The sequence below is a fragment of the Astyanax mexicanus genome, chromosome 11, assembly GCF_023375975.1.
Source record: "Astyanax mexicanus isolate ESR-SI-001 chromosome 11, AstMex3_surface, whole genome shotgun sequence".
In the NCBI taxonomy this organism is placed as follows: Eukaryota; Metazoa; Chordata; class Actinopteri; order Characiformes; family Acestrorhamphidae; genus Astyanax; species Astyanax mexicanus.
In genome coordinates this window covers 39,994,061-40,021,776 of record NC_064418.1, presented here as the reverse complement: position 1 = coordinate 40,021,776, position 27,716 = coordinate 39,994,061, and the positions used below count along the sequence as shown (strand labels likewise).

At 38.0% G+C, this 27,716-nt stretch overlaps 1 protein-coding gene across 6 annotated transcripts in view; it reads left to right on the top strand.

Annotated features, from left to right (window-relative positions):
- Positions 1–27,716, top strand: part of tns1b (tensin 1b) — a 358,347-nt gene that overhangs the window by 43,367 nt on the left and 287,264 nt on the right. The window contains exon 1 of one of the 6 annotated variants that reach the window (XM_049484881.1): positions 8,768–9,002. The exons of the other annotated variants lie outside the window; for them this stretch is intronic. Within the exon in view, the coding sequence (XP_049340838.1) occupies positions 8,988–9,002 (15 nt within the window). The 5' untranslated portion in view covers positions 8,768–8,987. Of the gene's footprint in view, positions 1–8,767; positions 9,003–27,716 lie in introns of those variants that run through there. 6 annotated transcript variants of the gene reach the window in all.

Sequence of the window (27,716 nt, the reverse complement as noted above, 5' to 3'; positions counted from 1 at the left end):
GAAAAAAAAAAAAACAGCAAAAGCAAACCACCTGGCCTTTTTTCACCTCCTCGACCTGAGCATGTACTTCAGACCAGCTGTTTACTCCCACTCCTGGAATAGATGCTCCACATATGAGCTGCTAACTCATCCATTTCCCTTTATGAAGCTACAAATCGTCTCTCAAATATGAGGTTTTTTGTTGTTGGTGAAGAAGGTGACGTTTATAGACGTATCAATGTGAATGTGAACCATCAAGATAGCCAAATCTAAGCAAAAAATCAGACTGGAGCAATGTGACTTGTAATGTGAACGTAGACTGAGAACACTTTTTAGGATATGTTTTTATGTTACATTTTTGCATAGAGTTTATGGAAAACTGATAAGAATGAACAATTATCATTGTGTCCCATGACTTTTGCCATATGCTCTGTGACTTTTTACTAGTACTGTAGACTACGGCTACACGAATTATCGTGTATTATCGTATGGCAAGGTGTGCGATGTCACTTAGGGCATTTAAATCAAACATGTCATGTTGCAATGTTTTAATTCTTGACACAAGCAGTAGATACACAGTGCTGTCTCTGTATCTGTGAAAGTGACAGGCCGCTGCTGCCTGAGAAGCTGCCTGAGATGGGCGGATTACTGTTGTTTTGCTGTTTTTTCAAATATTGTGCAGCCCTACTGTAGACCCTGATTTGCGACACATTGTGGGTTCTATTTAAAGCTACACTTTACACATCTGATCCATATAAATATTGCATTTTTAAGTGTTAAGATTTGCAGTGGGCCTCCAGGACCAGGGTTGCAAAATACTGGTTTGCACTACTGTTAGAGAGAGATCCGTAAAACCTATACTTAGTTAGGGTCTTCTAGACAAACTTATAGCATCTGATTGAGACACACCCACATAACACAAATTAAACTCAACACACCACAAGGATAGTTAACACAGAGTTCAGATTAAAAAAGCAGGAGAGTGTTTGACTTTTGATGGTCACTTTTGGCTGTCATTTGCTCTGAGACCTCATGAATATTCAGACTGCAGTGCTGTGTCTACATAGCTGAATCAGATTGGGTGATGAATACCAATCAGCGCAGTGAGGGACAAAGTGTCTTTCACCTCTCTTCTGTTATTGAGAAATCTAATGCTGGAATGAGTGAGGTCAGTTAAGCCACTTAAAAAATACAATTACATTGAAATAAATACATTGGTATTTAGTTAATGCTATTTTTTAAGAACTGGAGTGGCCTTTAATTCTACATGACGATACATTATGATATGATAGAAGAAAGGCTGATTTACTTAGAAATGGAAAAATGGCGCTGTTGGATCAAAACCTCTCCGGAATCTTTAAATCTTTTTAAAGTACTTTGCTACCTAGACAACAGTCAATTGTCAGAGTCCATTCCTATTGGTGCATCCATTGCACGTATACCCCTGACACACGCTCGTTAAACACACACTCGTTAAACACACGCTCGTTAAACGCACAAACATGATTTTTTAACTCAACAATAAACAGAATAAAGAATAAAATAATATTAATGTTCCCTTAAATGAGCTACTGGTGCACCTTCACAGCTTGAATGTGCAGTTCAGTATCCTCCACTCACACGCACAAAGTACCGCGCTGTTAGGATACGAACGCGCCAAAGTCAAAGTCAGAGCACATATGGCTCTTAAAGGAGATGACAACCGGCACACTGATTGGTTTATTTCACATACAAATGTAAAAACACATCCATGATTATTAAGAGAATTAGTACATCTTTTTCAGCGCTTCAAGCTAAAGTCAGTATGAAGATATATTTATTTTGGAAGAATAAATGGTTACATGTAGGAATACAGAGTCATATTGGTGTCATAGCAACAGATTGGTATCAAACATGATTTTTAGATTGCATTGATGAATGTTGTAGCTATCTATAGTGCTAACGCTGGTAGTCCTGCTTTCTACAGTTCATGAATTTTGGTTTATCCTTATTGGCTGATCCAATCACACAAAATATTTTATATCAAACTAAACTCAAACTAGACAGTTCTCACTCAGTGTGGTGGGCATGACCAGAAGACCAAAGGACACTGGTCAGTGGCCACAAGATGGAGGTATTGTTGTATTAAGGCAAATCAATGGCTGCTGCTGTGGGCAGTTTCTGTAGTATCAGGCTGATTGGACACTAGTCATTCTGGAAAATTAATTTCTGAAAAAATGACTCTGTGGGTTGTGGATTGCTTTAGCTTTGCATATTGTGATCAGTCATTTTACTTTTTCCCCAGTCATCAGAAAAGTGCTTACAGACCTGAAGTGAGGTTTCCATTCGGATTTTTCAGATCAGACAGACCAGACAAAACATTACAGTATATATACAGTATTAATGTCTGTTCTTCTGGAACATTTTGGCAGAAATTTCAAAAGATGTAGCATTCATTTTTTATACTTTAAAAAAAATAAACTTAGAGGAAAATGCATTGCTCTTCATTTATGATGGGTGATAATAATAAAAACAATCACAATATTTAAAGACATTTTATGAAACACAATATTTAATATTTATCACTGTTTTGATAAGCAGACAAATGCATTAGGTGTGGCAAATTCTTACAAACTGATATTCAAATACTCTTTTATGCATATAGTGATTTTTATAAAACATATATATATATATATATATATATATATAAAAATTAACACAATATACAGCTGGTCAGTGTTCTTTTAGAACTGATTATATTTTTGATGTGCTTAAAATATCATGTATGTATGTTATGATGAGAAAATGAATCCTGAAACAATTAAATATTTTTATATGTTGAGTGCATTATTAGTATCTTGACATTTTGGATCATTGACTTCTGTTACAAATATGATAAAAATATATATATTTTTATTATCTCAGTTAGGGGTGTGTCATATTATATCTTATGCAATAGTAAAATAAAATTTTCATTTTGTCGCAGTAGTGTATTTTTTTGAAATATTCAGTGTTTTGTCATATCGCCAAGAGTATCATTATTGTAAAAAAAACTGTAAAATATAGTGATATTACTACAACAAACTCTTAAAAGTGAAAGGTTCATTGCTTTATAGAATGGTTTAGAATGGTAATTATGCTGCTATAATATATTTATTATTATTTTATTATTATTGGAATACTTTGCTAAAATATTAATTTATTACAATTATTTCTGGGACAGTTTATTAACCCAAAAAATGTAATTCTGCTGACAGGTGTTCTATGTTCTGGCCTGTGGTTTCTCTTCTCGCATGGGATGATAATTGTACGTGCAGGTCTCTGCAGGAGGGGCAGAAATATCTAATCCTCTGCAGAGTTCACACGCTCCGCACCCTGCCCCTCCCTCCAGCGCCCGTCTCTCGCCCACCTCAGAGCTAACGAGAGACGGCAGCTTCTCACAGGGCCACTTCGGACCCCCACCCCGCTGCAGAAGGGCCCCCGTTTCACTCAGAGAGCACCAACAAAGGAATCAGGGCTAAGTCTTTAGGGCCGATTTTAATGAACGCAAACAAACATTTCTGTGCGGAATTTGGTTGTGTGTTTTGTTGACATTGCCTGTGAACTTTACCTTCATTCAGAAGCTTGGCCGGGTCTCCGCAGAACAATGACAGGAAGAAAAGAGTCAATGTGAAATGCATTAGTGCTGCTATTATACATATATATTCTGTGTAAGCGGCTGTTTAGTGTATAATTACTTCGTGAACTTTGGCTGGCTTCCTATAGACACCTATTCAGGCAGTGGAGCAGTGTTTTGGGGCTCTGTATTAGGGGTGTGTCATCGTATCATACACAGTATTATTGTACACATCTTGTGATACACAGTAATTGTTGTGATAGTTGTGATAGTATCTGTATTATGTCGAAAGCTGTGTAGTTTGTATTCATTTAGCTATTAAATGCATTTCTTTTAAGGAATTGTTTTTTTTTTATATATATATTTGCAGTTTATGTACCAAATAGGCATTTTAGTATTTTTGTAATTTTTGTTACATTACATTATTTTCAAAGTTACGTAATTTGTATTGTTACGTAATTATTATTTTATACAAAATTAAAAAAGAGACATGGTAATTATTGTTATTTATATTGTCATTTTTCTGTCTTCTAATGATTGTTTGAAAGTGTTATACAACCCTAAAACAGCAAAAAAAAAAAAAAAGTTTTGAGAGATTGGAAAGGCAGATAAAAAACACTTTTTTATTTCACATTTTATTGCACACACTTTAATATGTGTAAAAGCACTGAGGTTATTATAACATTGTTATTATTTACATTATTTTAGTTGTATTTTACGTGTTGTCCCAGTCTTTTTTCAGATTTGTGGTTGCATTTATAGAAAAATAAATGAGTTACCGTATTTTACAGCCTATAAGGTGCACTGTATTATAAGGCCCATTTTAAGTGACACTAGTAAGGAACAAGGATGTTGCCATGTTCCCATTTAATTCAAGCAGCACTACACTGAGAAACCTGGTAAGCCAGGGTGCTATCTGCTAGTGGTTCGTTCCACTTAACTTGTTTTAACTTGGCAATCACAAAGGGTACAGTCTGATATACTCACCTCTGAATGGCGAAAGACCTAGCGTTGCGGATAACGGCTAATGCTAATGCTGCTCCAGCCTTGGTGCTGGAGAAACTTCACTGAAACCCCTGTACAAAGCTGTACTTCAGCAGAGTGGCTTTACTGCTCCTTAATACCTGACTGGTAGAATTCATACATAAAGTGCACTGGATTATGAGCTGCACTGTTGATTTTTGGAAAACCTGAATGATTTTAATTGTGCCTTATAGTATATAAAAAAAAAATATATATTTTTTTTTCATGTCACCAGTAATATCATTATCGCAAAAATACTATGAAATATTGTGATTATTATTTTAGAGCCATATCGCCTGCCCTCACTTCTGTATGTGTGTGTTGGTGGTGTATAGCTTGCTTTTTCATGCCTGTGGAGCAGACAGCAATGCCCCAGACGTGTTTTCACATATTTTTACTGGAAGCCAAAAAAGAAGGTTGGTAAAAATATGACATTTCTGCGTCCCACAGAGCACATTTGTTCTGCCCATCTGTAATCACTCTCACCACACTCTTACGTTCACTTGAAATGCCTGTAAATACCCTTATGTATATCAGATTTTACAGAAAGTTACAGATGCTTATAAGGTGTATCTCTCTGAGGAGCCCCAACACAGCAGGTTTTGGCCCTTAGCCCAGAGCTGTCACCCCAGACTCGGACTTTCAGGGTGACCTGTGTGAGGTGACCGGCTCCCGCGAGAGCCCAGGATGGAGGCGTGGTGCGGCTTTTCCTGTAATAGAATGAGGTGGGGGTGGAGCAGGCCAGAGGTTACTAAAGTTAGCCCCAGCAGACTGTTTTGTCCTGCAGCTGGGATGCTTCCTGCAGTGGACAGTGTGTTTCCTGCAGCTGTGTGTGTGTGTGTGTGTGTGTGTGTGTATAGGTGTGTGTCCTGGGTTATGACACTGTTGATGCCCTGGCTCTCCTCTCTCTCTCTCTCTCTCTCTCTCTGTGTGTGTGTGTGTGTGTGTGTGTGTGTGGCAGATCGCTGCAGGGGGAACAGTGTGTTCTGAGAGAGTGTAGCTATTTATAAGCCTCTCTTTTTTCTGGACTTTTGAATTTAATCCTTGTAGCACATGTCGCAACAGTTGACTTGGTCTGTACCCTCGGGGTGTAAGACAATATTTATATATCAAATGATCACAACACAATTTTGTTTTGCAGTACATTACTTATTTTCAGAAACACAGTATATAGTTTAAATATATAGTGTAAAGATGTTAAGATTGGTGTCAGACAGTGGATCATATATTATTACTCTGGAAAAATTAAGAAATGAAAAAACTTTTAAATTCTCACTATTAGTGTGTCTATAAAAATTTAATTGAAAAGTTACTTTATTTCAGTAATCCAGTTCAAAATGTGAAACGTATATATATTATGTCAATGTATTACACACAGCGTGATCTATTTTAAGCGTTTATTTCTTTTATTGTGGTTTACAGCCAATAAAAATCCAAATATCAGTATCTCAAAAAAAAAAAAAAATAGAATATTATATAAGAACAATTGGTACTTTTAGCAGTGTGGGCAGTGTGCCAAGTCCTGCTGGAAAATGAATCCCGGATCTCCATAAAAGTTGTCAGCATAGGAAAGCATGAAGGACTGTAAGATTTTCTTAGAAAGCCCTGCACTGACATTGGACCTGATATAACACAGTGGACCAACACCAGCAGATGACATGTCTCTCCAAACAGTTTTATTCGGTAAACTACTGACAATGTTTCTCCCTAATTCCAAAAAATTATATAGTAATTTAGAGCATTTATGGTCAAAATAGCAAAAAAAGATGTAGACAGTTCAGACCTTAAAAAATGTAAATAAAGCAAGTTTATATTTCTTTAGAAACAACAAAACTAATGAGTTCAAAAAACAATATTTGGTGGAATAACCATAACCTGATTTTTAACCATAGCTTTCATATGTTTTGGCATGCACTCCACTAGTCTTTCACGCTGCTTTTGGGTGACCTATGACACTTCTGGTGCTAAAATTTAAGCAGTTTAACTTTGTCCGATGGCTTGTGATCATCTTTTTTCTCTTAATTTCCACTGGGGTTCATTAAATGGAATTGTACTTCACATGTATTTAAAGTGAAGTTAAGCATCAGTAGCTTATGTTTCTGAACTGATACATCGGCCCTGCTTTAATCACTGTTGCCCAACACTGAGTCTGGCACAGAGTCTGGCCCTGCCCACAGAATTAGGGTAATAATCTAAGGCAGCAGTATTGAGTGTCAGCTGCCCTGGAGGGAGCAGTGGGAGAGTAGTGTGGTGTGTTTGGCAGCGACTGTGGTTCTAAGCTGTGGTTAGGAGAATGGTGGGAGGTTGGGTTGTTTTAAAGGCCCTGTGGCAACCTCACACACAGAGTAATACCCAGAGAGACAGGTGCTTAATGCTGTCTCCTCAAAGCACCGCCTCTCACTGCTCTCCCTGATGAAAACATGCCTCCTCCTCTGAGGGGCTGTAAATCTCCCCCCGTGAAATGCGACATGCTCAGGGAGTGTCCTGCACCTCGTCCTTCCACGGTCCTGTCATTTAATACAGAGCAGCGAACGTCCCCTCCTACACACTGCTCTCGTTCGCTGGCGAGGACGCAGACATGTCACATATCGTTCTCTAAAAACGCTGGATTGAAATGTTCTGCTGTTATTGCTGCGCTGAGCTGTGTTCGCTCTCTGAATGGTTAGGGGGTTCTGACCTGTCTGACCTTTTACTGCTATCTAGGTGACCTTTCCAACCCTTCGCTAATCTTTGCCACAACACTACAGGGCTGTGAGGCTGGAGGGCAGGCTTGCGGAACTAATGCAAAGGGTTTGCCCTCTGCTCACTGTTTTTTTAAGCTTTACTGCCTCTTGCTGGTCCTCAGAGCATGTGGAGATACATTTGTTGCCACATTTTAACCCTTTATAACCTGTTGTTGGTGGTACATCTACAGGGGTTGGACAATGAAACTGAAACACCTGGTTTTAGACCACAATAGTTTATTGTCCTCATGGACAGTTCTGGTGGAAACAGGAGAGTTGAGGTGCCCATTGAATTCTGCCGTGATTTGGGCAGCCGTGGTTTTATGTTTTTTGGATACGATCCGGGTTAGCACCCAAACATCCCTTTCAGACAGCTTCTTCTTGCGTCCACAGTTAATCCTGTTGGATGTGGTTCGTCCTACTTGGTGGTATGCTGACATTACCCTGGATACCGTGGCTCTTGATACATCACAAAGACTTGCTGTCTTGGCCACAGATGCTCCAGCAAGACGTGCACCAACAATCTGTCCTCTTTTGAAATGGTATGTCTCCCATAATGTTGTGTGCATTGCAATATTTTTAGCAAAACTGTGCTCTTACCCTGCTAATTGAAGCTTCACACTCTGCTCTTACTGGTGCAATAATGTGCAATTAATGAAGATTGGCCACCAGGCTGCACCAATTTAGCCATGAAACCTCCCACTCTAAAATGATAGGTGTTTCAGTTTCATTGTCCAAACCATGTATTAAGACATGAATGGGTGCATATCCTTACTCTTACTCTGCTTTTGCAGACGCTGAAGTAGATCTGTCAAGTGACACTAGTGTCCTGCACAGAAGTACATACTGTTATTCTATCGTTTAATAAGAGTGCATGTTAAAAGACACCCTTAGTTAAAGGATATGTTATATAATGCCTGTGCTGATGCTAAAATTAGATAGCAATTAAATAAGAGTTTGTTGTTGACACTTGGGTTGAGAAGATGAAGCATCTGCTATCAGTTTATAACACATAAGTCACATTATCTCTTTTATAGACCTGGCCAGTGCATTATTCAGGCTGAATGAAGTGTCATCCATTGTTCACATCTTTATTTCGTGACCTTTCGGAGTGACGTGAGCTCATCAGTTTTTCTTATGAAGAGCCAGTAAATAACCAGGCCTCTGCTCCTGTAATAATCCCAGTCAGTGGGGTGGACCCGGTCTGCCCGGGGTGCTTTAACACTTCTGTCAATGATCAACATGGAAGTTAAGAATCTGAGTCTAGACTGGAGCCTTTAGCGAGGCACTGGTTAAACTTTGACCTCTGAAATAAAATGTGAAGGCGAGAATTACAATGCCTGCTCTGAGTTACGATACACATAGCCGTTTCGGCTCCCCCAGGAGAATCCCACAGAAACGTGTGTGTGTGTGCATGTGTGTGTGTGTGTATTTCCTTTCCCCTGCTAACAATGCAACTCAGGAAATATGTCAGGACAAAGCCCAGACTGCCAGGCTCTTGTTCTGGCTGTGTGCTGTCGTGGACAGAGAGCAAGACGACTATGGCACTGTCCACATAAACCTAGCCAAGCCCAGCCTGTAATTGCCGATTGTGGACCTGAACACAAACAACCAGGGGCGCTTCAGAACACGGTGCCATCCGACGGACCACCTGAACGGGCAGAGCGATGTCCCTTTGGCTGGTGAGTTTTCTGCTACATGCTGTGGTTTTTCTGAGGAACTACAAAGATGTGGATGGTCAGTCACATCATGAGCGAGTAACTGATCAAAAATAGAAGATGAAGCAAAAAGAAAATCAAGACATTTTTTAGATGTTTAAGATCTTGTCTTGTGATTGGAAAATATGCTGCTGGGAATTTCGATATAGGCCTGTTTACTCAAAAGTGATGATTTGTAATCTGTCTTCTGTAGTTCTTGTGTTTAAGACTCGATGCATAAGAATTTTGATATTGGTATTATGTCATGTCGTGTCTTGTCATGTCGTGTCGTGTCGTGTTGTGTCTTGTCGTATTGTGATGATTTTGTTTTGAAAAACTGTACAATACTGATTTTAAAAAACAAAAATATAGATTTTCATGATTAATTTACATATAAATAGCAGTGTCAGACAGTGGTTGATTTAGTACCGTACTGTACCATATCACTTTATTTTGTTTTGCAATACTGTACAATACTGATTTTTAAAAACAAAGTGTCAACTATTATTATTAGCCTACATGTAAATATTGGTGCCAAACAGTGGCGGATTTAGTGTTTTGATTATACCCTGCCCACAAGATAGCAGTTTTATACTCCCACTGTTCTGATTACATAAAAAGTAAAGTTTTCGATAAAACTTTCTACGAATATTATGTCTATTAGTCTATATAAACATATCCATAGTGCATTATAATGCATTCATAAAGGCATTATAAACATGGCTAAAAATAGTTAATAGCATTATAGCTATGTTTATTATGCCTTATAAATTTTAATCATAATGCATCATAAGCTGTGTTTGTAATATGTTACACATCTGTGTTAAATTATTATATATCATTCACTGTTAATACATTTCAATAAAGGACATCGGTCACTTTACTTAGAGTGTAAAACCCCACATTATAATACATTATAAAGTAATATAGGCTATTATAATATTTAACTTAAGTGGTTAAAAGTGGTTGATTTTCAGCTTTGTTGAGGTTCTTGGTATTGTTGTATAATATCTTATAAACACAGCAGATGAGCATTATGATCATATATCCATATGGCTTTAATATGTTCTACATTTTTATAAACATTTATAACCATGTTTATAATGCTTTATGAATGCATTATAGCGTGTCATGAGCATTTTTATAAAGTCCAACAGACATGACATTCGTAGAAAGTGTTACCAATTTTTCTTTTACTTTGATTTTATAAATATGATACTTTTTTTTTCTATGACAGTTTTTGTTTTAAAATTTGATTTAAACAAAAGCAATATATCGGGACAAATAAAATCGGAACCTCTGTATTGTGATACTGTATGTATCGTACTGCCAGTTTCTCACCAATACACAGCCCTAGTTTAGATTTTCATTTTCCATTTTGCTTTCTTCTTATTTACACCAAAGACAGAAGGAAACAGATTGAGCAATACATGGGAAATATATGGGAAAAACCACTGCAGTGGTGACATAATGGCACACAGAACATGAGTTCAGCCCCCGAGGCAGTACTTTTAGGTCTACACTGAGGTTTTATCCCATGTGACGGAAGACAAAAGTGCTGTCAAACAGCTCCAAGCCCCGGCTTGTTGATGAGGTGTTCCATGGAATGCCTCTTCAATGAAGTGAGCACTGGTGGCAGGCTGCCTGTTTACTAAACCAGCCAATCAAAGGCGGGCGGTTTGCGAGAACTCTCTGGAACTGTTTTGTTTACATCTTCTTTCTCGGCGGGAACGAGGGAAGATTTTTTTTTGTTGTTTTTTTTGCCCGGCAGAAAGTCTGGAGGCTTTGCCTGAGGACATGCTGATGAGCTGGGCTAATGATGTGCTCAGCTTGGTTTCGTGAAGTTGCCAAGATTCCCAAATTGAGTTGTGTTTTGTGCAATAGAGTGAATTCCGTCGCATTAGAGGGATGAGATGAGTGTTTGTTGCCTGGCATACCGAAGATTATTTGAGCTGATTATAATTCTCTAATTATATTTAATAGGAGAAGGAGATTTTGCTTTGGAAGTGGTTTGGAAGACGCTGGACTATCATTCTACACTCAAGAGAAAAAGTCTTTAAAGACTTATGTAACTCGCTCCAGAGGTACAATAGGGTCGATCTCTTACAAAAGTAAGTGAGTGGCTCAGAATATGACACTATAAAAGCGTAACTTTTTTGTTTGTTGTTGTTAATTGGATGTATGTAGAAGGGAAAATACTATATTCCATGTCTATTTTGAGCTTTTACTTTGGTTCATTCATGATTTCATGATGAAAAGAAGCTTTTTACATTATGTTGAAAAAATAAAATAAAATAAAATAATAATAATAATAATGGTATAAGATAACAAATATCGTACAGCAACAACGGTTTGCTTTATATAGGGAAGACACATTCAAATCAAATAGAAATAAGACCCTCAGGAAGACATTAATATACAAAATATGTAACAGACCTTGCTAAAGATTTTTTTTTTTTTTGTAGAATAAAGGTACTGTACAAATATTTTTTCATTGAGTGTTGATTTGCTTAGTAAACCACTAATATTAAATTAAAATATAAATAACATTCCTACAAAGTAGTGATTTTACATCACTGTGTTAAAATTAGGATATTTCAAAAGCTCTTCTCATTGCAGTCTAGTGTTATTTATACAGTAGTTATCATCATATCTGGTTTTGGTAAATAAGTGCCCAATGGTGTTAAATCAGTTAATAGTATTCCTGTTGCTGGTGGAATTCCAGGAAGTGTGGGTATCCAGGAGAAATCTGTGACCAAGCCTTGATCTCCAGTTCTTGTAAGCTTTTGATATAATGTTCTTAGAGGACTAAAATGCCCCTAAAGTGCTTTTTTTTTTTACCTCCAAACCACCTGGTATGTTGATTGACTACCACCACTGGAGATTTACCCTTTATTAAATTAAGCTCTTGAGCTAATTGTGTTTTTATGTCGCTTTTAGCTAGACTTGACAAGTCGACTTGTTTGAGTAAAATGCAGGAGAGGAAGCCGTTAATAAACTGCCTGATTGAATTTGGAGGTATATTAGAATGCAGATGCCTGAAGGAAGAACTGTTCTGCTATTCCCACGATTTGGAAATTGAAAGACTGTGGTTATTTTATAGGAACCTCTGACTGTTATGCTGTAATATAAAAGCTGCTCATGACGTCTGTAGAAGTGCCAGGGTGATGCATATTTTAGCTATAGATATGAAAGTCAGTTTATACTAAGATGCTTAATAGGCTCATTGTATGTGCATGTTGTCATATACAAAAGTTCTTAAAAAACGTATTTTTAAAAGAGTGGAAACCCTGATTCCTGAATATGCCTCAATCACGAACAGAAACAGAAGGAAAGAGAAAAAAAAGTTGTTGGGTTTTAAGTGAAGTAGGGTTACGTTTAGGGTTGAGTTTAGATGTTGAGTTAGGTGTAGTTTTAGGTGACAGTGAATTATTTACAAGAATTAAGGGTGTCACAATGTTTTTCTTCTAATTCAGCAGGTCTCGCTGCTGCAGGGTTGGGGGAGGGGTGGTTACCTAAGTTATGTAAAGCTAAGCTAAGTAAAATTTTAAGTAAGCTACTGTAATTCTTAAAAAAAAAAAACATTTTCTTTCAAAGTGAAATAAGTGCTGGATGTTAATCTACACATATTTCTCTCCTGAAAACTGTTTATTGGGGTGAGTAAAGTGCTTCTGTTTATTTACAGTAAGCTTAGATTCTCAAATTTCTCCATTGCTGAGTCTGGAGCATCAGCATTAGCGGCTAACCGCTATTAGTAATGCTAATACTGCTCCAGCAGTACTAGCCAGGTTATTAGCAGGCTACAGACAGATAATACTCACCTCTGAACAACAAAAGAGCTTGCTCTTAGCGCACTTAGCGGCTAATGCTAATGCAGCTCCAGCAGTGCTAGCCGGGTTTAGCAGCAAGCTACAGACTGATAATACTTAGTGCGCTTAGCGGCTAATGCTAATTCTGCTTCAGCCCCAGTGCTGAAGAACTGAACTGAAACTCAGCAGAGCTGCTTTACTGCTTCTTTCAACCTGACTAGTACATTTTATACATAACACACATCGGATTATAAGGCACACTGATGATTTTTAGGAAAATTTAAAGATTTTAAGTGTGCCTTATAGTGTGAAAAATGTGGTATTATATATTTTCTCAGGAAAGTTCTTAAAAAGAGACTGATTTAAGGGAATTTCTTAATATTTAACATATGTTTTTGTCATTTTTTTTCATAGAAAAGCTTTTGTGCATCTAAAGGCTTCAATTAATATTGTCTTTAGAAAAATACTGATAAATGAAGTTAATTTCTAAGGGAACCTTCTAAGTATTTCGTTAGTATTTTCTTAGAAACACTTTTTTGAATCTAGCCCCAGGACTCAGGAGCCTGAGTCAGATCTCTAAATAGGTGAGAGCATTGAGAATGCTATGGTTGGCTTCGGCCAGGCTGTTTTGAAGTCTCTTCATGGTTTTGTGTTGGGCATGCTCTAAATTCTTGGTCACAGTGTCTGCAGGTCATTCAGGGGGTCCATTTAGCGTTTTGGGAGTCATCTTTATGCACTGTTCAGGCTATAGGGGCGTGCAAGTGAAGCGTGGCTGTGTAATTGAGGCATGTCTCCACAGCCCGGTTTGGCTGGAGGTTCTGCCACTTAGCAGCGAGTTTTGTGGAAACAGATTGCGGATCAAAATAACCAGCACTTCTGCATGGTCACTGAACTCCATTGCAGAGCAGCCGGCCAAAGCAGTGACCTTTGAAATAGCTTTTGGATGAGAGCTAGTGAAAGGGACATTGTCTGTTTCCTCTGCTGTGAGGGAGCTTCCTGCTTTGTTCTCTTCCAAAAGACAGTTGATGAAAGTCAGACAAATGCAGGGGACCGTTTTTTTTATGTGGAAAAACACTGTTTTATTTGTCTTTGTTATATAAGAATATTGATATTAGGCTTATAAAAGCATATATCCCCTGGCTCCCACCCGTTGTGCTTGTGTAATACTGCAATAGTCACCTCATAGTTATAATGCTTCAGGCTGCAGTTCTGTCCCCAGTCACTTTGGCACTGTTCTGTGTAATGGGATTAGCAATTTCTTATATAAAGTGTTCTGCTGGCAGCTATGCAGAGAGATTGAAGCCCCATGGATAATTAAAATATAATGCTGTAATGCAAAGTGACTACAGAATAACTTCATATTTGAAGACTATATATTTGAAGACATTTACAGCTCAAAGTTTGCAGCTAGATTAGAGATTAGACCTGTAAAAGTAATTACATTATTGACTTATCATATAAAATATGCATAAAACCTCAATATTACCAATTTTTATATTTTCCTTTTACATTTCTAAATGTTATTAATAACTAAATACTCTTTGATATTCAAAAGTAATGTGTATTATTAACCCTTTCAGACCTAAATGTGGTTCCATTGATATAAGATATCAATATATATATTTATATATATATAAATATATATATATATAAATGCTGTTTTCTGTCTGTAATGCACACATAAAAAAATGATTAAGTAAAAGAATCAAATCAAATGAAAATCTAATGCTGTTTGTATTTTTTATGTTTACTACAGTGTAATAATTTAACATTGTTATATTTATTTCAAATAAATTTATAGAACATTTATTATTTAGCCAACCATCCCTATCCAATAAAATAAATTCATTAAGATGGGGTTAAGCTACTGTTTTAATGGCTTGAAAACCTTTTTTATTGGCTGGTTCATGGAAAACATAAAAAAAGAAAAAAAAAACCTTAATGTTGTTCATTGTAATGGGTGCAGGGTGTGAAATGTTTAATATACATTTTTTTTCATTCTACAGTATTATTAGCATGTCAGTGGCATAAAATAGTCCTAAAATGATGATAGAATTGTAATATTGTAATGATTTTTAGGTCAGTATATTAACCAGTTAAATATATGTTACTGTGTAAGGCCTAGTAGAGTTATAGCATTAAACCCAAGCTCTTTAAAGTAGCCCTAAAAATATAAGTTGTAAAGGCAGATAATAATTACCAACTCAAATCAACACAAATCAGACATATTAGACTATATAGGAAAATTATCCAAATCTGAAAATCTAATAGTTTTGTTAAAGTTTTAGGTCAAACTGATTTAGAAATATGAAAAATTCTAAAGTGTTCACAAACTTTTTTAAAGCATCAGTATATCTTTACACTGCTTTAGAACCATTTCAGTGGCGCTCACAGCTGTAGCTCAATTATGCAGTGTAAATAACTTAGCACTTCAAACGCTCCTCTGGTTCCCATTGCAAGCCCCGCCTCCTCCGGCTCAGTCAACAATAGGAGAGGGATACAAGGGCTTTGCTGGTCAGGCTCTTAATGGCTTTTCATCACCTCGGCCCTTTCTCCTGACTGAGAGGGCTGAGCACTGAGTGTTCATTAAAACGTAGATGATTGCAGGAAAGCCTGGGAGTTGAGCATGACCTGACCCTGTCCGGTCCTGTGAGATTTTCACAGTTTCACATCTGGGAATCTCTTAAAACATTCAAGATATCACAGTTTAGAAGACATGATTTCTGGTGTGGATAGTTTTTAATAGTTCTTTTTACATAAAGAATTTTTTTTACACAGGTAATTAAATGTAGCATTAGGAGATTTGCTCAAGGACTCCTGGTGTAATGTGATGTGTCTGCCACAGAAATGTCAATGTGGTTACCCAATACAGCACACTCTGAAAAATGCTTACAGGTGCTACAATGGTTCTTTGGTTAATAGCACAGCACAACCACTTTTGAGTTCATAAACAGCCATATTTGTAAAAGAGATGTTTAAAGAAACTACTGGTTTCTGAAAAACTTTTGAGCCCCCCCTTTAGTCCCCCTATACAACATATATACAAATAACAACAATAGACACACTGTACACATGCATTTGTGGACAAGCTCAGATATTCAGAACCTTATCTGAAGTGAAAAAAGCTTTTGAGTTTAGAGTTAGTAGAGTAATTCCAGTGGAGCATCAGCATGATTCTGGAACACTTAAGTTAAAAATTGCTGAATAATGTTGGTTTAAATGTTATTCACTCACACATCTCTATTAGATCATGCTTTTCTATAAAAACAAAAGGTTATTTTGGTGGCACCGCTCAAAAAACATTTGTAGCACTTTTTTAAGAGGGTGAATCAACCACTAAACATCAGTTTTAGATGAATTGCATCTCCTGTGAAAATCACTGTATCACTGTCCAGTGAAAATCATGTATGTTCAATACTTTTTAGCTTTACAGAAGAGAGACAGAACCTTCTTATATTCATCAAGACATTTTGACACAGTTCCAAGGAACAGTTTGAGTGTTAAAATTATGTAGTAAACCATAAATATAAAATAAAACGGAGATACTTGTTTTTATTGACAATTATGAGCATACAGATACATTGATACAGTTAGCAAACATACCCAGAGCAGTGGGCACCCATCACTGTGGCAGGGAGCAGAGAACCATGTTTAAAACCATATAGTGGCAAGGCTTGGTATACATGGATTGAACCCAAAACCTTGTTGTCAATAACCCAGTGTTCAGTTGCCTCAAATAGATATCACAAGTTGCCTCAAGTAGATAACACAACTGTTTAGATGTTCAGTTTAGTTGATACCAAAAATATCTCTTGGTTATGATTCCTAATGGTAAAATAACTGCTTTTAATGAATTATGTATATAAACTAATGTTCATTTAACCATTGTCAGGTCTGATTTAGCCCTCAATGAATCCATCCACAGACTGTTAACCTCATATTCTATAGACCAGTTATTGAAATGAGTCCATATCAGTGCATCCCTAATTGGTATTACTATCTTACATCTTCCTGAATGTCTTGTCTTGGGTTCCTGCATTCCTGTGTTGATAGTGTGTCTCTCTGGAAGGCTACTTCCTCAGACTGCATGACTCTGCATAAGCCTGAACGGTTGAGTTCCTGCAGTCCTTCTTATTAGTCTCTATTCACTGTGCTTAAAGGGGCTCTGTTCAGGTAGCTAGAGGAAGGGTCCTGAGAGAACCATCCCGTTGCTTTGATAAGACTCTGGCACCAGAGATCCTGGGCAAGGGGGTGGAGAGGATATTCCACCCCGCTTTTTCATTGCTCTCAGGCTTTGTACCGACCCATTAAAGGCCACACAGAAATGTCCAATTTAGGGACAAAAGACACCCAATTAAAGCTTCATTCAGTAGCCGGTGCAGTCCGGGCTCCTTCGCTTAATCCCTTTTCTCTTCCTGTGCCTTTTCCTCCTCTATACACTCTGCTTCCTCTACCTCTTCACTTGACTAAGGCCACAAGGCTAGATTTTTTTTGAAAAGCTTGGTTTTGCTTAAAAGTAGAAGCCTATGCTACCATTCTTGCACTCATTAATGAAATCAATGGACATGTTTATTAGAGAAAATGGTGCAATTTAAAGCCCCGGTTGGAATGTCTCTATACTAGACGTAAAATAAGATGCAGTTGAACATGGAGCTATACGGATTTCGTACGGTATCGAGAAGTCTGTTTGTCTACAGTTTGATGTTGCATCCATCCCTGGGAAACCCTTGCTGTGTGTGGATGAGCATTATCCTGCTGAAAATAAAGCCAGTTGGCAGCATTGACATTAGAGGTCATACACTTAAAAGTGATTATATTCCTCTGGAATATAATCAACAAGAAGATGGATGATCACAAGCCATTAAAACAAGCTGAACTGCTTGAATTTTTGCACCAGGAGTAAAGGCATAAAGATATCCAAAAGCAGTGTGTAAGACTAGTGGAGGAGAAAATGCTGAGGTGCATAAAAATTGTGAATAAAAACCAGGGTTATTCCACCAAATACTAATTTCTGTCAAGTCACTAAGGTTACTAGGCTAACAGTTGGTCTAGATGTTGGACAGTTAGTTGAAAAGACCATCCTGTTTCCTAGAGTCCAATGATCAGAGTTTTATATCCCTTCTCAAAATCATCTCTTGGTGATCTCTCACCAAGAGGTACACTGCACAATATAGGGCCTTTTTATAGGGCTGAGGAAGGAACAATTCTTTATTTATTTATTTTTTTTTCCTGTAGTAAAGGGCAGTTTATGAAGATGATGCTTAGCTCAGGTCCTAAGTATATGTTATAAATGTAAATGGACACCATCTGGATCACTCCAGATCTCTTTTTTCTTGTTGTAATGTAACAGAAGAGACTTCCACTGTGTGTGCAGATTTATTGACAGTTGAAATCTTATAATGGCTTTTAGAGATCAATAGAAGGATTAAGGCTAACTGCTGTCAATATTAGTTGTATTGCTGTCATGTGCTGTTTTACATATCTATTTTTCAGTCCATATGAAGCAGAAAATAAAGACTTAACTCTTAACTCTGGACTGCACACATGGCTGACCAGCTTGTGTTTAACGTCAGCCTCTTCACAACCATCACTTTTTATTGCTCTGAAAACTGAGATTTATCCGCTGCTTTTCACAAACCTCAGAGTGAAATATAACTGTTGCGCCGAGCCCATTTGGGGGTGCTTAACCAGCTTAAGTGTGCACATTTACGGTGCAAACGCACCACATGATGTCATCAATTCCCCGCCAGACCTCTGCATGCTTTTATTGACAGCTGAATTAGGGGAGAAAATAAGATCTCAGTGGGCTGCTTTTCCAGTCTCGTGAAAAATACGATCCTCTGTGTTGCTGCATGTACAGAAAATGTGCCTGGGAAAGTCAGCATGTGTGGTGTTTTCATTTATTTTCAATGGCAGGTTAGTTATCTCAGTCTCAGCATAGTGGCTTGTGGTGCGGTGTGGTGTGGTGGGCTGCGGTGTCAGCACACACACGCGCTCACACAGGGAAAAAATCTAATTTCACTAAGCACAGACACACCCCCACGTTCTCGCTTTGAGTGCACTGCACTGCTGATGCAGCTTAACCCCGTATCCCTTACCTCACGTCTAAGTGGATCGCGTTTTAATTAAAAGAACAATTGTGCCAAATTGCAGCAATAATGACACTGTGTCAGTACAGAATGCTTGATGAGTCAGTAGTACTGACCACCTCCGATCATTAAGTGTGGCAGGTGTGCAGTCATTAACTCAGAAAAAAGGGAAAGATGGAATTCATTCTCTTTGGATTTATGGAGAACAGAGAGTTTAAACAGATGATCAGAGTGTTGCAAAGAAGGTACTTACCTTTGATAAATAGCACACCTCCATTCTGCTGCAGCGTTCCGAGATCCAGAAATTTAAAGTTTGTCCGAAACCCTTCAGACTGAGTGATACAGGGCATATTTTGGCCCGACAAATCGCTTTTTCCATTGTTATCCAGCTCAAATTAGCTCCACACTTCATTGTTAGAATCTGGAGCCCTGACATTTAAAATGAGGCATTAATAACTTTTAAAGTGCACAAGAAGCTTATTAAAAACCTCTGTTTACATCCCATAGTGCAGGTAAATCTCCAGGCACCGCCATCTTTGTACTGATAATGACATAGACATACATATACATAGACTCCACATAGCGTAGCAGCTGGTGCCAGGAGGCAGGCTATGCGGAATCTATGTAAATATATGTTTAGGACATTATCAGTACAAAGATGGCGGTGCCTGAGTAGCCGCTGAATGGGTGGGAACATTGGCCTAGCTAAATTGTGATACAATTAGAAAAAAATGTATAAAAAAGTTATACATACTATCAAACATTCAGTAGAACAAAAAAAAAGACATCTGCAAACCCAATTGTCTATTTTTAAACACTAAGACAATACTTACAAAGGCTTTAATTTTGTATTAAATAATAATTTTGTAATCTAAAAACATATATATATAATACAATACTGTAGGTGCATGGTATTAAAACTCTAAAAACAAACAAAAAAAAGCTTCTAAGTAAATACAAAAAAAAACAAACGTATACATAGACATAATTCCACTATTATTATGGTCATAATATTTCAAAGATTATGTTATCATGTATGATGCAATATGGCACACTCCTTCCCAGCACTCACTCAGCTGATGTGGTGGCAGCTTCTTCAGAAGAGCACCTTAGAGGCTGACAGAAGCTCTCAGCTGTCTCACGGTTCATCTGATGTCCTGTTTCTTGGATGCTTCTCAAAGTATCAACGTTAATCCCCCCCCCATTCTCCAGCAAACAATGACCCTGAAACAATGGCTGCTCCTCACATGCTCACATTTCCCAGAAAAGGGCTGTTTCACCTAAACAGAGGCGATATGAAATGAAACGATAAAGCTTTTATTTGTGCTTCTGCCAAACGGGAAGCAGACACTTTCTGCACCCTGTCTCTGTGTGAGAGGTTGAGAAGTGTTGAGAGCTTCGTGCTGAGTGTTTCTGAGAGATATGACATGCATCATGCAGTGTTAATGTTTCCTTTCATGTCCACAGATAAGATCCATGGTTTGGTAGCAGTCTCTAATCGTTTTGAAAGAAAAGAGCTGTGAATTTTTCCTCATTTTTTGGCGTAAAGTGTGGAGCGTTTCCTGAAAGCCAGTGGAGGCCAACAAAACAGGATAAAGATCCACCCAGACCTGGAGAGTCTCCCCAGCTCCCCCCTGGTGTTTTACTGCACGCTGTCTCTTCATTTCCCTTTACAGCGGAAAGATCTGCAGCCTGTATGATTTTATCACCAACACATGTAGAGTGGAACCAGAGAGATGACGTTTGATTGATGTCTCTCCAGAGTCTCCTCTGATTGAAGATGTATTGAGACGCCTTTTTGTTTGTAACCAATATGCCACAGTGCTCTGCACACAAGAAGCCTTATACAGCTCTGGAAATAATTAAGAGACCTTTTCAATTTCTGAATCAGTTTCTCTGATTTTGCTATTTATAGGTTTATGTTTAAGTAAATTGAACATCGTTGTTTTTTTCTATAAACTACAGACAACATTTCTCCCAAATTCTAAAGTTAAAAAGAAATCATTTAGAGGATTTATTTGCAGAATATTAGAAATGGTCAAAATAGTGAAAAAGATGCAGAGCTTTCAGACTTCAAATAATGCAAAGAAAACAAGTTCACATTCATAAAGTTTTAAGAGTTTAGAAATCAATATTTGGGGGAAGTAATCACAGTTTTCATTCATCTTGGCATGTTCTCCTCCACCAGTCTTACACACTGCTTTTGGGTAACTTTATGCCACTCCTGGTGCAAAAATTCAAGACTTCAGTATTCATTTACAATGTAGATATTCATTAAAACATTAAAATCTAAATAAAAACATATATGTATATGTATGTATATATATAATAAACACTGCATACAATAAAAAGTACAATCTCTGCATAAATTCTTAGAAAGAAATCAGCAAGCTCTGCATTAATTGTTAAAAAAATAAACAAACTATTTATAAATTCTTTTATAAAATCAATAATCATTATACATTATTGTAAAACAATTCCAATTACATTTCTGCATTTCTTCTAAAAAACTGCACACTTTTATAAAATCAACAAAACCTGTATAGATTTTCTCCGGAATCAACACACTTCATAAACATAATATAGAATTCAAATAGAATTAAAAATGTTATTTAAATAAAAACATGCATACATTCTCATACATTCTCAATAAATTAAGAAATAAATAAATAAACAAATGTAGTAAAAAATCATACTCTATAAGCATTCTCTTCAACAGCAAACTGGATGTTTTAGATCAGCATAACAAAACTCTGGTATCTGGTATCTCATTATGCACACACTGGCTGGTGTTTCTGTTATTGTGTCCATCTTTTGTCTTCTTCTGTCTTCGTTTTTTTTTGTGGCACATGGAGCGTTCATGGTTTTGGTGATGCTGGCACTGCCCCTGGCACAGATCCAGAGCTTCTCTATCTCCTCCATCCACTCCCGTCTAAGAGCTTCTGCTGAATTAGTCACGCTCCGTCACAAAGCTTTCCAAAAATCTGTCTCTTAGCTATTGTCTGAGGCTTTACTCAAGCTGCAGCAAGTTACAACAGACCCAGGCGATCCCACCCCCGGCCCACCGCCGGCCCACCACCCTGAACTGCACGGCAGAGGCACCTGATTCCTCTGAGTTTCTAGAAAACAGGCACTCATGCAGAAGATAAATGGGTTTTGATCACAGGTGCGTGTCATCTGCCCAAGCTTCTCTGCTATGATATCTACTGTAGAAGAGCTGTTTAACAATCAGGAGAGAAGAATAATGAAGTGGACTGAAGCGGAGGTTTAAAAGAACCAGTATTATCTTATTATAACTTAATTATAATAAGCAGTGGGTTAAAAAATATACATTTTTCGCTTTAAGTCGATCTGTATTAAAAGAGCCGCTAAACCCTAAACCATATTTTTTCCATTAATAGCTAAAATGTGTTTCTTTAAAGTAATAACTAAACTGAATTAAATTAAACTTTTTATAAATCTCACAATATGCAGATTAGTCAGTCAGTAATACCCCCCCTGCTGACCTCCAACCATCTGCATCTCACCGCTATCAGAGGCACACTGATACTGCTGCTGCTGCAGCTCAGCCAATCAGCTCTCCATTCTGCCCTGCCTCTAAACCCATACATCACCCAGCATTTTTTTTAAGTTTGAACTGAGGGTAGAGTCAGCAAAAATCAGGGTATTAAGTGCCCCTTTAAATGATGCAATATTCATTCATCTGTAGAGCCGAAAAAACCTAACCGTTTCACTGTTTCAAAACATTCCACCTTAAATGCAGCAGCAACTAAGTTCAGAGTGAAAGAAAATCGTCAACAAATACGAAGCCTTTTTTGAGGTCTTTTCTGACACTTAAGTTGTGTAAAAGTTGAAGATGAAGATGCTCTCTTCAAGCAGCCTTTTTGAAACCGTGCTAAATGCTATAAAAATGCTATATGTTTACATTGACTTTCATTAAACCTTTACTGTAATGAAGTATAATCTTGAGATATGTGAGAAAGTTCATTAATCAGAGTAAGTAGATTTTTAAACATAAGCTAAACATGTTAGGCAGCACAGTGACACGGTGGTTAGCACATTCTCCCCTGTCTGTCCTTTTTAACATTGTTTCCTGTGCAGTTGACCTTGGAATGCTTTACTGTTCTTTGATTTCTGGACTGTAGACTTTTCATTAACCTCTCTGACTCCAAAGGAGCCATTACCAGTTCCACACTTCCGTTCCCCTCTATTATGTTGCACTGTTTTCCATCCAGTTACTGAATAATATGTCTAATGATTAGGATTGGGAACACGCACTGTATAAAACATAAAAATAAAAATATTGAAAAGTGTCTTTGGGTTTCTATAAAGAAGCTATATAAGTGTAACTTCATTCATGACAAAACATTAATTAAAAAAAAAAATACTGCAACAAAATGAATATTAACATTTTATTTTTAGAATTTTTCTGCTTATTCAAAATCTAAATGTTTTTTTGCAAGGCCACTGGGGAGTGACACTGGGCCTAAAGCTTGTCAACAGGAAATTGTTGTGGCTTGACATACATTACACTTCTATAGCATGTACAATGGCATATCATACAGTCTGAAGAAAGCTACAAAGCCTAGTAGCCTTTGCACACTGATATAATATTGAGCATCAGTAAACAGAGAGCATGTTCCTGTGTTCCTGTGAGATTTAGTATTCCGGTCAGTTCTCTAGTCAGTAATCCACTTCCCCTCCCCGGTCCTGAAGTGGGCATAACGACTACGAGATGGTCAATATCGGCCTACGGGGATCATGCCGTCTCTTAGTCTTAATAAGAGCTTTTACTCAGACTGACTGAGAGCTCTCTGGGGAGCAAGGACACACAGCACAAAAAGCCCCTGTCTGTCTTAATTACTGTATATTCCTATTTCTGCTCTGGAAGGATTTTGAAGGATTGCGTTCTGGGGGACTCTGACCTGTTGGTTATTATAGACACGACAGTAATGCAGTAAAGCTTTATGGTTTAGTATTTGAGCTTTAAATAGAAGATTTATATCTTTATACACTACCGTTCAAAAGACGTAGATCATTCCCAATTCTTTTCCTGTATTTTTTGCCAATCAAGCTCTTTAGGTCCAGTCAGTGACGGGAAGTGTACAGAATTTTTCAGTACACTGCCAGGGGCTTGAAAATGAAAATGTTGTATATTGTAAAAGTATATTGTAAAAAAAGAAGAAAAAAGCATATACTGTTTTAAAAAGGAGGGTGTAATTTTGAGCCAACAATAAACTAGTTAACAGCTTATACATATAAGTAGCAATGGAAATAAATAAAAATAAAAAATATATACATATTTTTTTTCTCTAAAGTCTTTCCTTTAGTGAAATTACAAATAAAGCCATAGAGAGTGGTGAGTACTGTTTTCTACACCCTTAACAGACTTTCGAAAACTGGTACAGGAAGAGTCAGGTCTGGCTGACCCACATGGCAACAGCTTTAGCCTTTAGCTCAGCTTAACACCTGACTAAGTCTTAGTTTCAGCATTGAAGAGAAAAATTGCCATACAGCACTGCTACTGGACTATTGAAAATAGGGGTGTTCTAAAACTTTTGACCAAAGTACTGGGACACAAGAATTACACGTATTAAAAATAGAGTGTATCCTACTTTTGTTGGAGTAACTGTGTCTACTGTTCAGGGAAGACTTCTACTTGATTTGAATGCATTGATGTAAGTATTTGATTGCATTCTATGCCAAGAGCCTTAGTGAGGTCCAGTTGGGCGTTGGATGACCACCACCCGAGCCATCATGCTAATGTGGGGCTCATATGAGTGGAACGTGGACATGGTGGGTTCTAGATAGACTCTGACAGGCTCTGAGTGGGATGTTGGATGATCTCTACCTTCCTCCGCTCATCCTAAAAACACTGAATGGAGCACCATCATTTTATTTGATTGGATTCAATGGCAAGAGCCTTAATGAGGTCAGGTTGGGCGTTGGATGACCACCACCTGAGTGAGCAAGATCATGTGGGGCTCATATGAGTGGAACGTGAACTTTGGGTCCAGATAGACTCTTGACAGGCTCTGAGTGGGATGTTGGATGATTCCTATCTTCCTTAGCTCATCCTAAAAACACTGAATGTAGCACCATCATTTTATTTGATTGCATTCAATGGCAAGAGCCTTAGTGAGATCAGGTTGGGCATTGGATGACCACCACCCGAGCCAGCATGCTCATGTGGGGCTAAAGTGAGTGGAACGTGGACTTGGTGGGGTCTAGGTGTACTCTGATTGACTCTGCATTGGCTGTTAGATAATCTCTATCTTGCACAGCTCATGCTAAAAGTACTGGATGGAGTACCATCATTCTATTTGATTGCAATCTATGGCAAGAGCCTTAGGGAGATCAGGTTGGGTGTTGGATGACCACCACCTAGCCAGCATGTTCTTGTGGGGCTCACATGAGTGGAACATGGACTTGGTAGGTTCCAGATAGACTCTGATAGGCTTTGAATTGGCTGTTGGATGATCCTTTTTCTGAGCTTATCCTAAAAACACTGAATGGAGCACCATCCTTTTATTTGATTGCGTTCAATGGCAAGAGCCTTAGTGAGATCAGGTTGGGCATTGTTTGACCACCATCTGAGCCATGTGGGGCTTATATGAGTGGAACGTGGACTTGGTGGGTTCCAGATAGACTCTGATAGGCTCTGAGTGGGATTTTGGATGATCCCTTGGCTGATATCTTCAGCTCATCCAAAAAGTACTGCATGGAGCTCCATCATTCTATAGGCATGGTGCCAATAGGTTAATATCTTGTGCTCCAGAGATTTCTATTATATTGGCAGTATGTCTCTACAGGGACTTGAAGACAGTGGACTCAATCAGTTCCAACACTAAAGTAATGCATGTGTCCCTCTCTAAACCAATATCTGTCTTCTCACATGTCCTCCTCCACTAAGATCCTAGTCCTTCACCTCGTTTTCCGGTGGTGTCTTTGAGTTCGTTCTTCAGTACACCCACTTTATTGTCCCTGCCCCCTTCATTACTCTCTCTCTCCATCCTTCAGTCCTTCTGTCCCCTCCTCCCTCCTCCTGGCACTCCTCACCACGCTGCAGTAGCCAGTGGGTCCTTGTGCAGGATGCTCACAACCTCAGCAGGGGTTCAGTGGACCTGAGGAGAGTGTCCGGATTGGTGTGCTTTGATTCACAGATGCCGGACCTTTAACTGCGCTGAGCTCTGTGTGTGTTTTTGGATTTGTTGAGTGAAAAAAAGGAGAACAGCTTGGTGTTTGGCAGGTATGGCCCGTTTGAGCTGGTGTTTGGCGGCTCTCTTCAACTGGTGGAAGTTTCTGTTCTTCTGTTTTTTCCCTCTGAGGGTGTCCAGGAATGAGAAGGTAAGACTGCAGATGATTTGGTTGGTACACATTTTGCTGTTCTTTTTTTTTTATTCATTTATTAAGCTTCTAAATGTACATTGCATGGCTTTATTACTATCCATCTTGTCTATATAGCCTGGTTTTATTAATAATGACAATTTACATACCTATTTAAATTGCAGTTTATTGGTATACATGACCATTGTGATGCTGAATTAGTTGAGAATCTGTGTTTAGATGTTTGACACCCCTTTTTAAACTTTGGGATTGTTGAGTACCATCAATTAAATGCACAATCTAAGATGAGATAAGGAAGATATAGAAATAAAGGAAGATAAGCAGACCAGACATATTTATGACACTTCTTACAATAGACCAGGACATTGATAGTCATTGATATGACCAAGAAATGGCTACCAACAATTGAGGTTGGAAGTGAAAAAAGTGGAAGGACACTACAATCTAAGGTATGATGTATTCATTTCCTATCAATTTTAGGGTTAATATCTACTCAGCAGTTCTTCCAACTATATATTTTTGATAATAAGTAACTCATGCCCCAATATCCTTGGAGAAATTGTCTATATAATTGGCTGTTAGCATAAATTGAAATAAGTTGGAGTAACTGTCTCTACTATCCAGGGAAGACCTTGCATTAAAAAAAAACAATTTGCAGCAAATGTTAAGAAGCTCAGGATGTTGGATGATAACCACCCCACCATATTCCCAACTCATTCAGAAAGTAAAGTATTGGATGGAGCACCATCATTCCTGAGAACGCACTTCCACTTCTTCTCACAATAAGGTCAAGTTTATCTCCTCCAGACAGTCTATTCTATTGACCTCTCAAATACTTCTTGACAGGGTCTGGACAAGCTGATTGTGAGCATTTGCATTTGCACATATGTGTTGACAATGGGGGAAACCTAAAGTATAGATAGCTGCATTCATTAGAAGGGGTGTCCACAAACATTTGGACATACAGTATATTGTAAGTTGAGTGTAGTTTGGGGGTGACATGTTTTCATTGCAATTCAACTTCCTCTAGGGTATACAGCTCAATATAGCCTAATTGATAGAGCCAATGAGATTAGCCACAAAGGAGAGTACTCAGCAGCATTGTGTAGATCAATGGCAGTATCTGTAGTCTCGGGTCTCTCTCTGGGGTCCACGGCCTTATCTGGGTTTCACAGTGTTGGTTCTCCTCCATCTTTTCTTTTCAGAGTAGCTCTGTATCACTCTCTGCTCTGGCACTAGATTTACCAATTGTGGTTTTGCCTCCTTTCATATGTGATATGCACTGACTGGAGTGATGAACCAGATTCAGAGTTCTCTGTGTGCTTGCCATTTCCTCATACCCTCAAGCCACTGCCTGACTATAAGCTTATCATGGGTGAAACAGAGACACTGGTGAAATTTGGAGGATATGGCGAATTCTACAATAAGCCAATTCCTAGATAAGCCTTGTATTG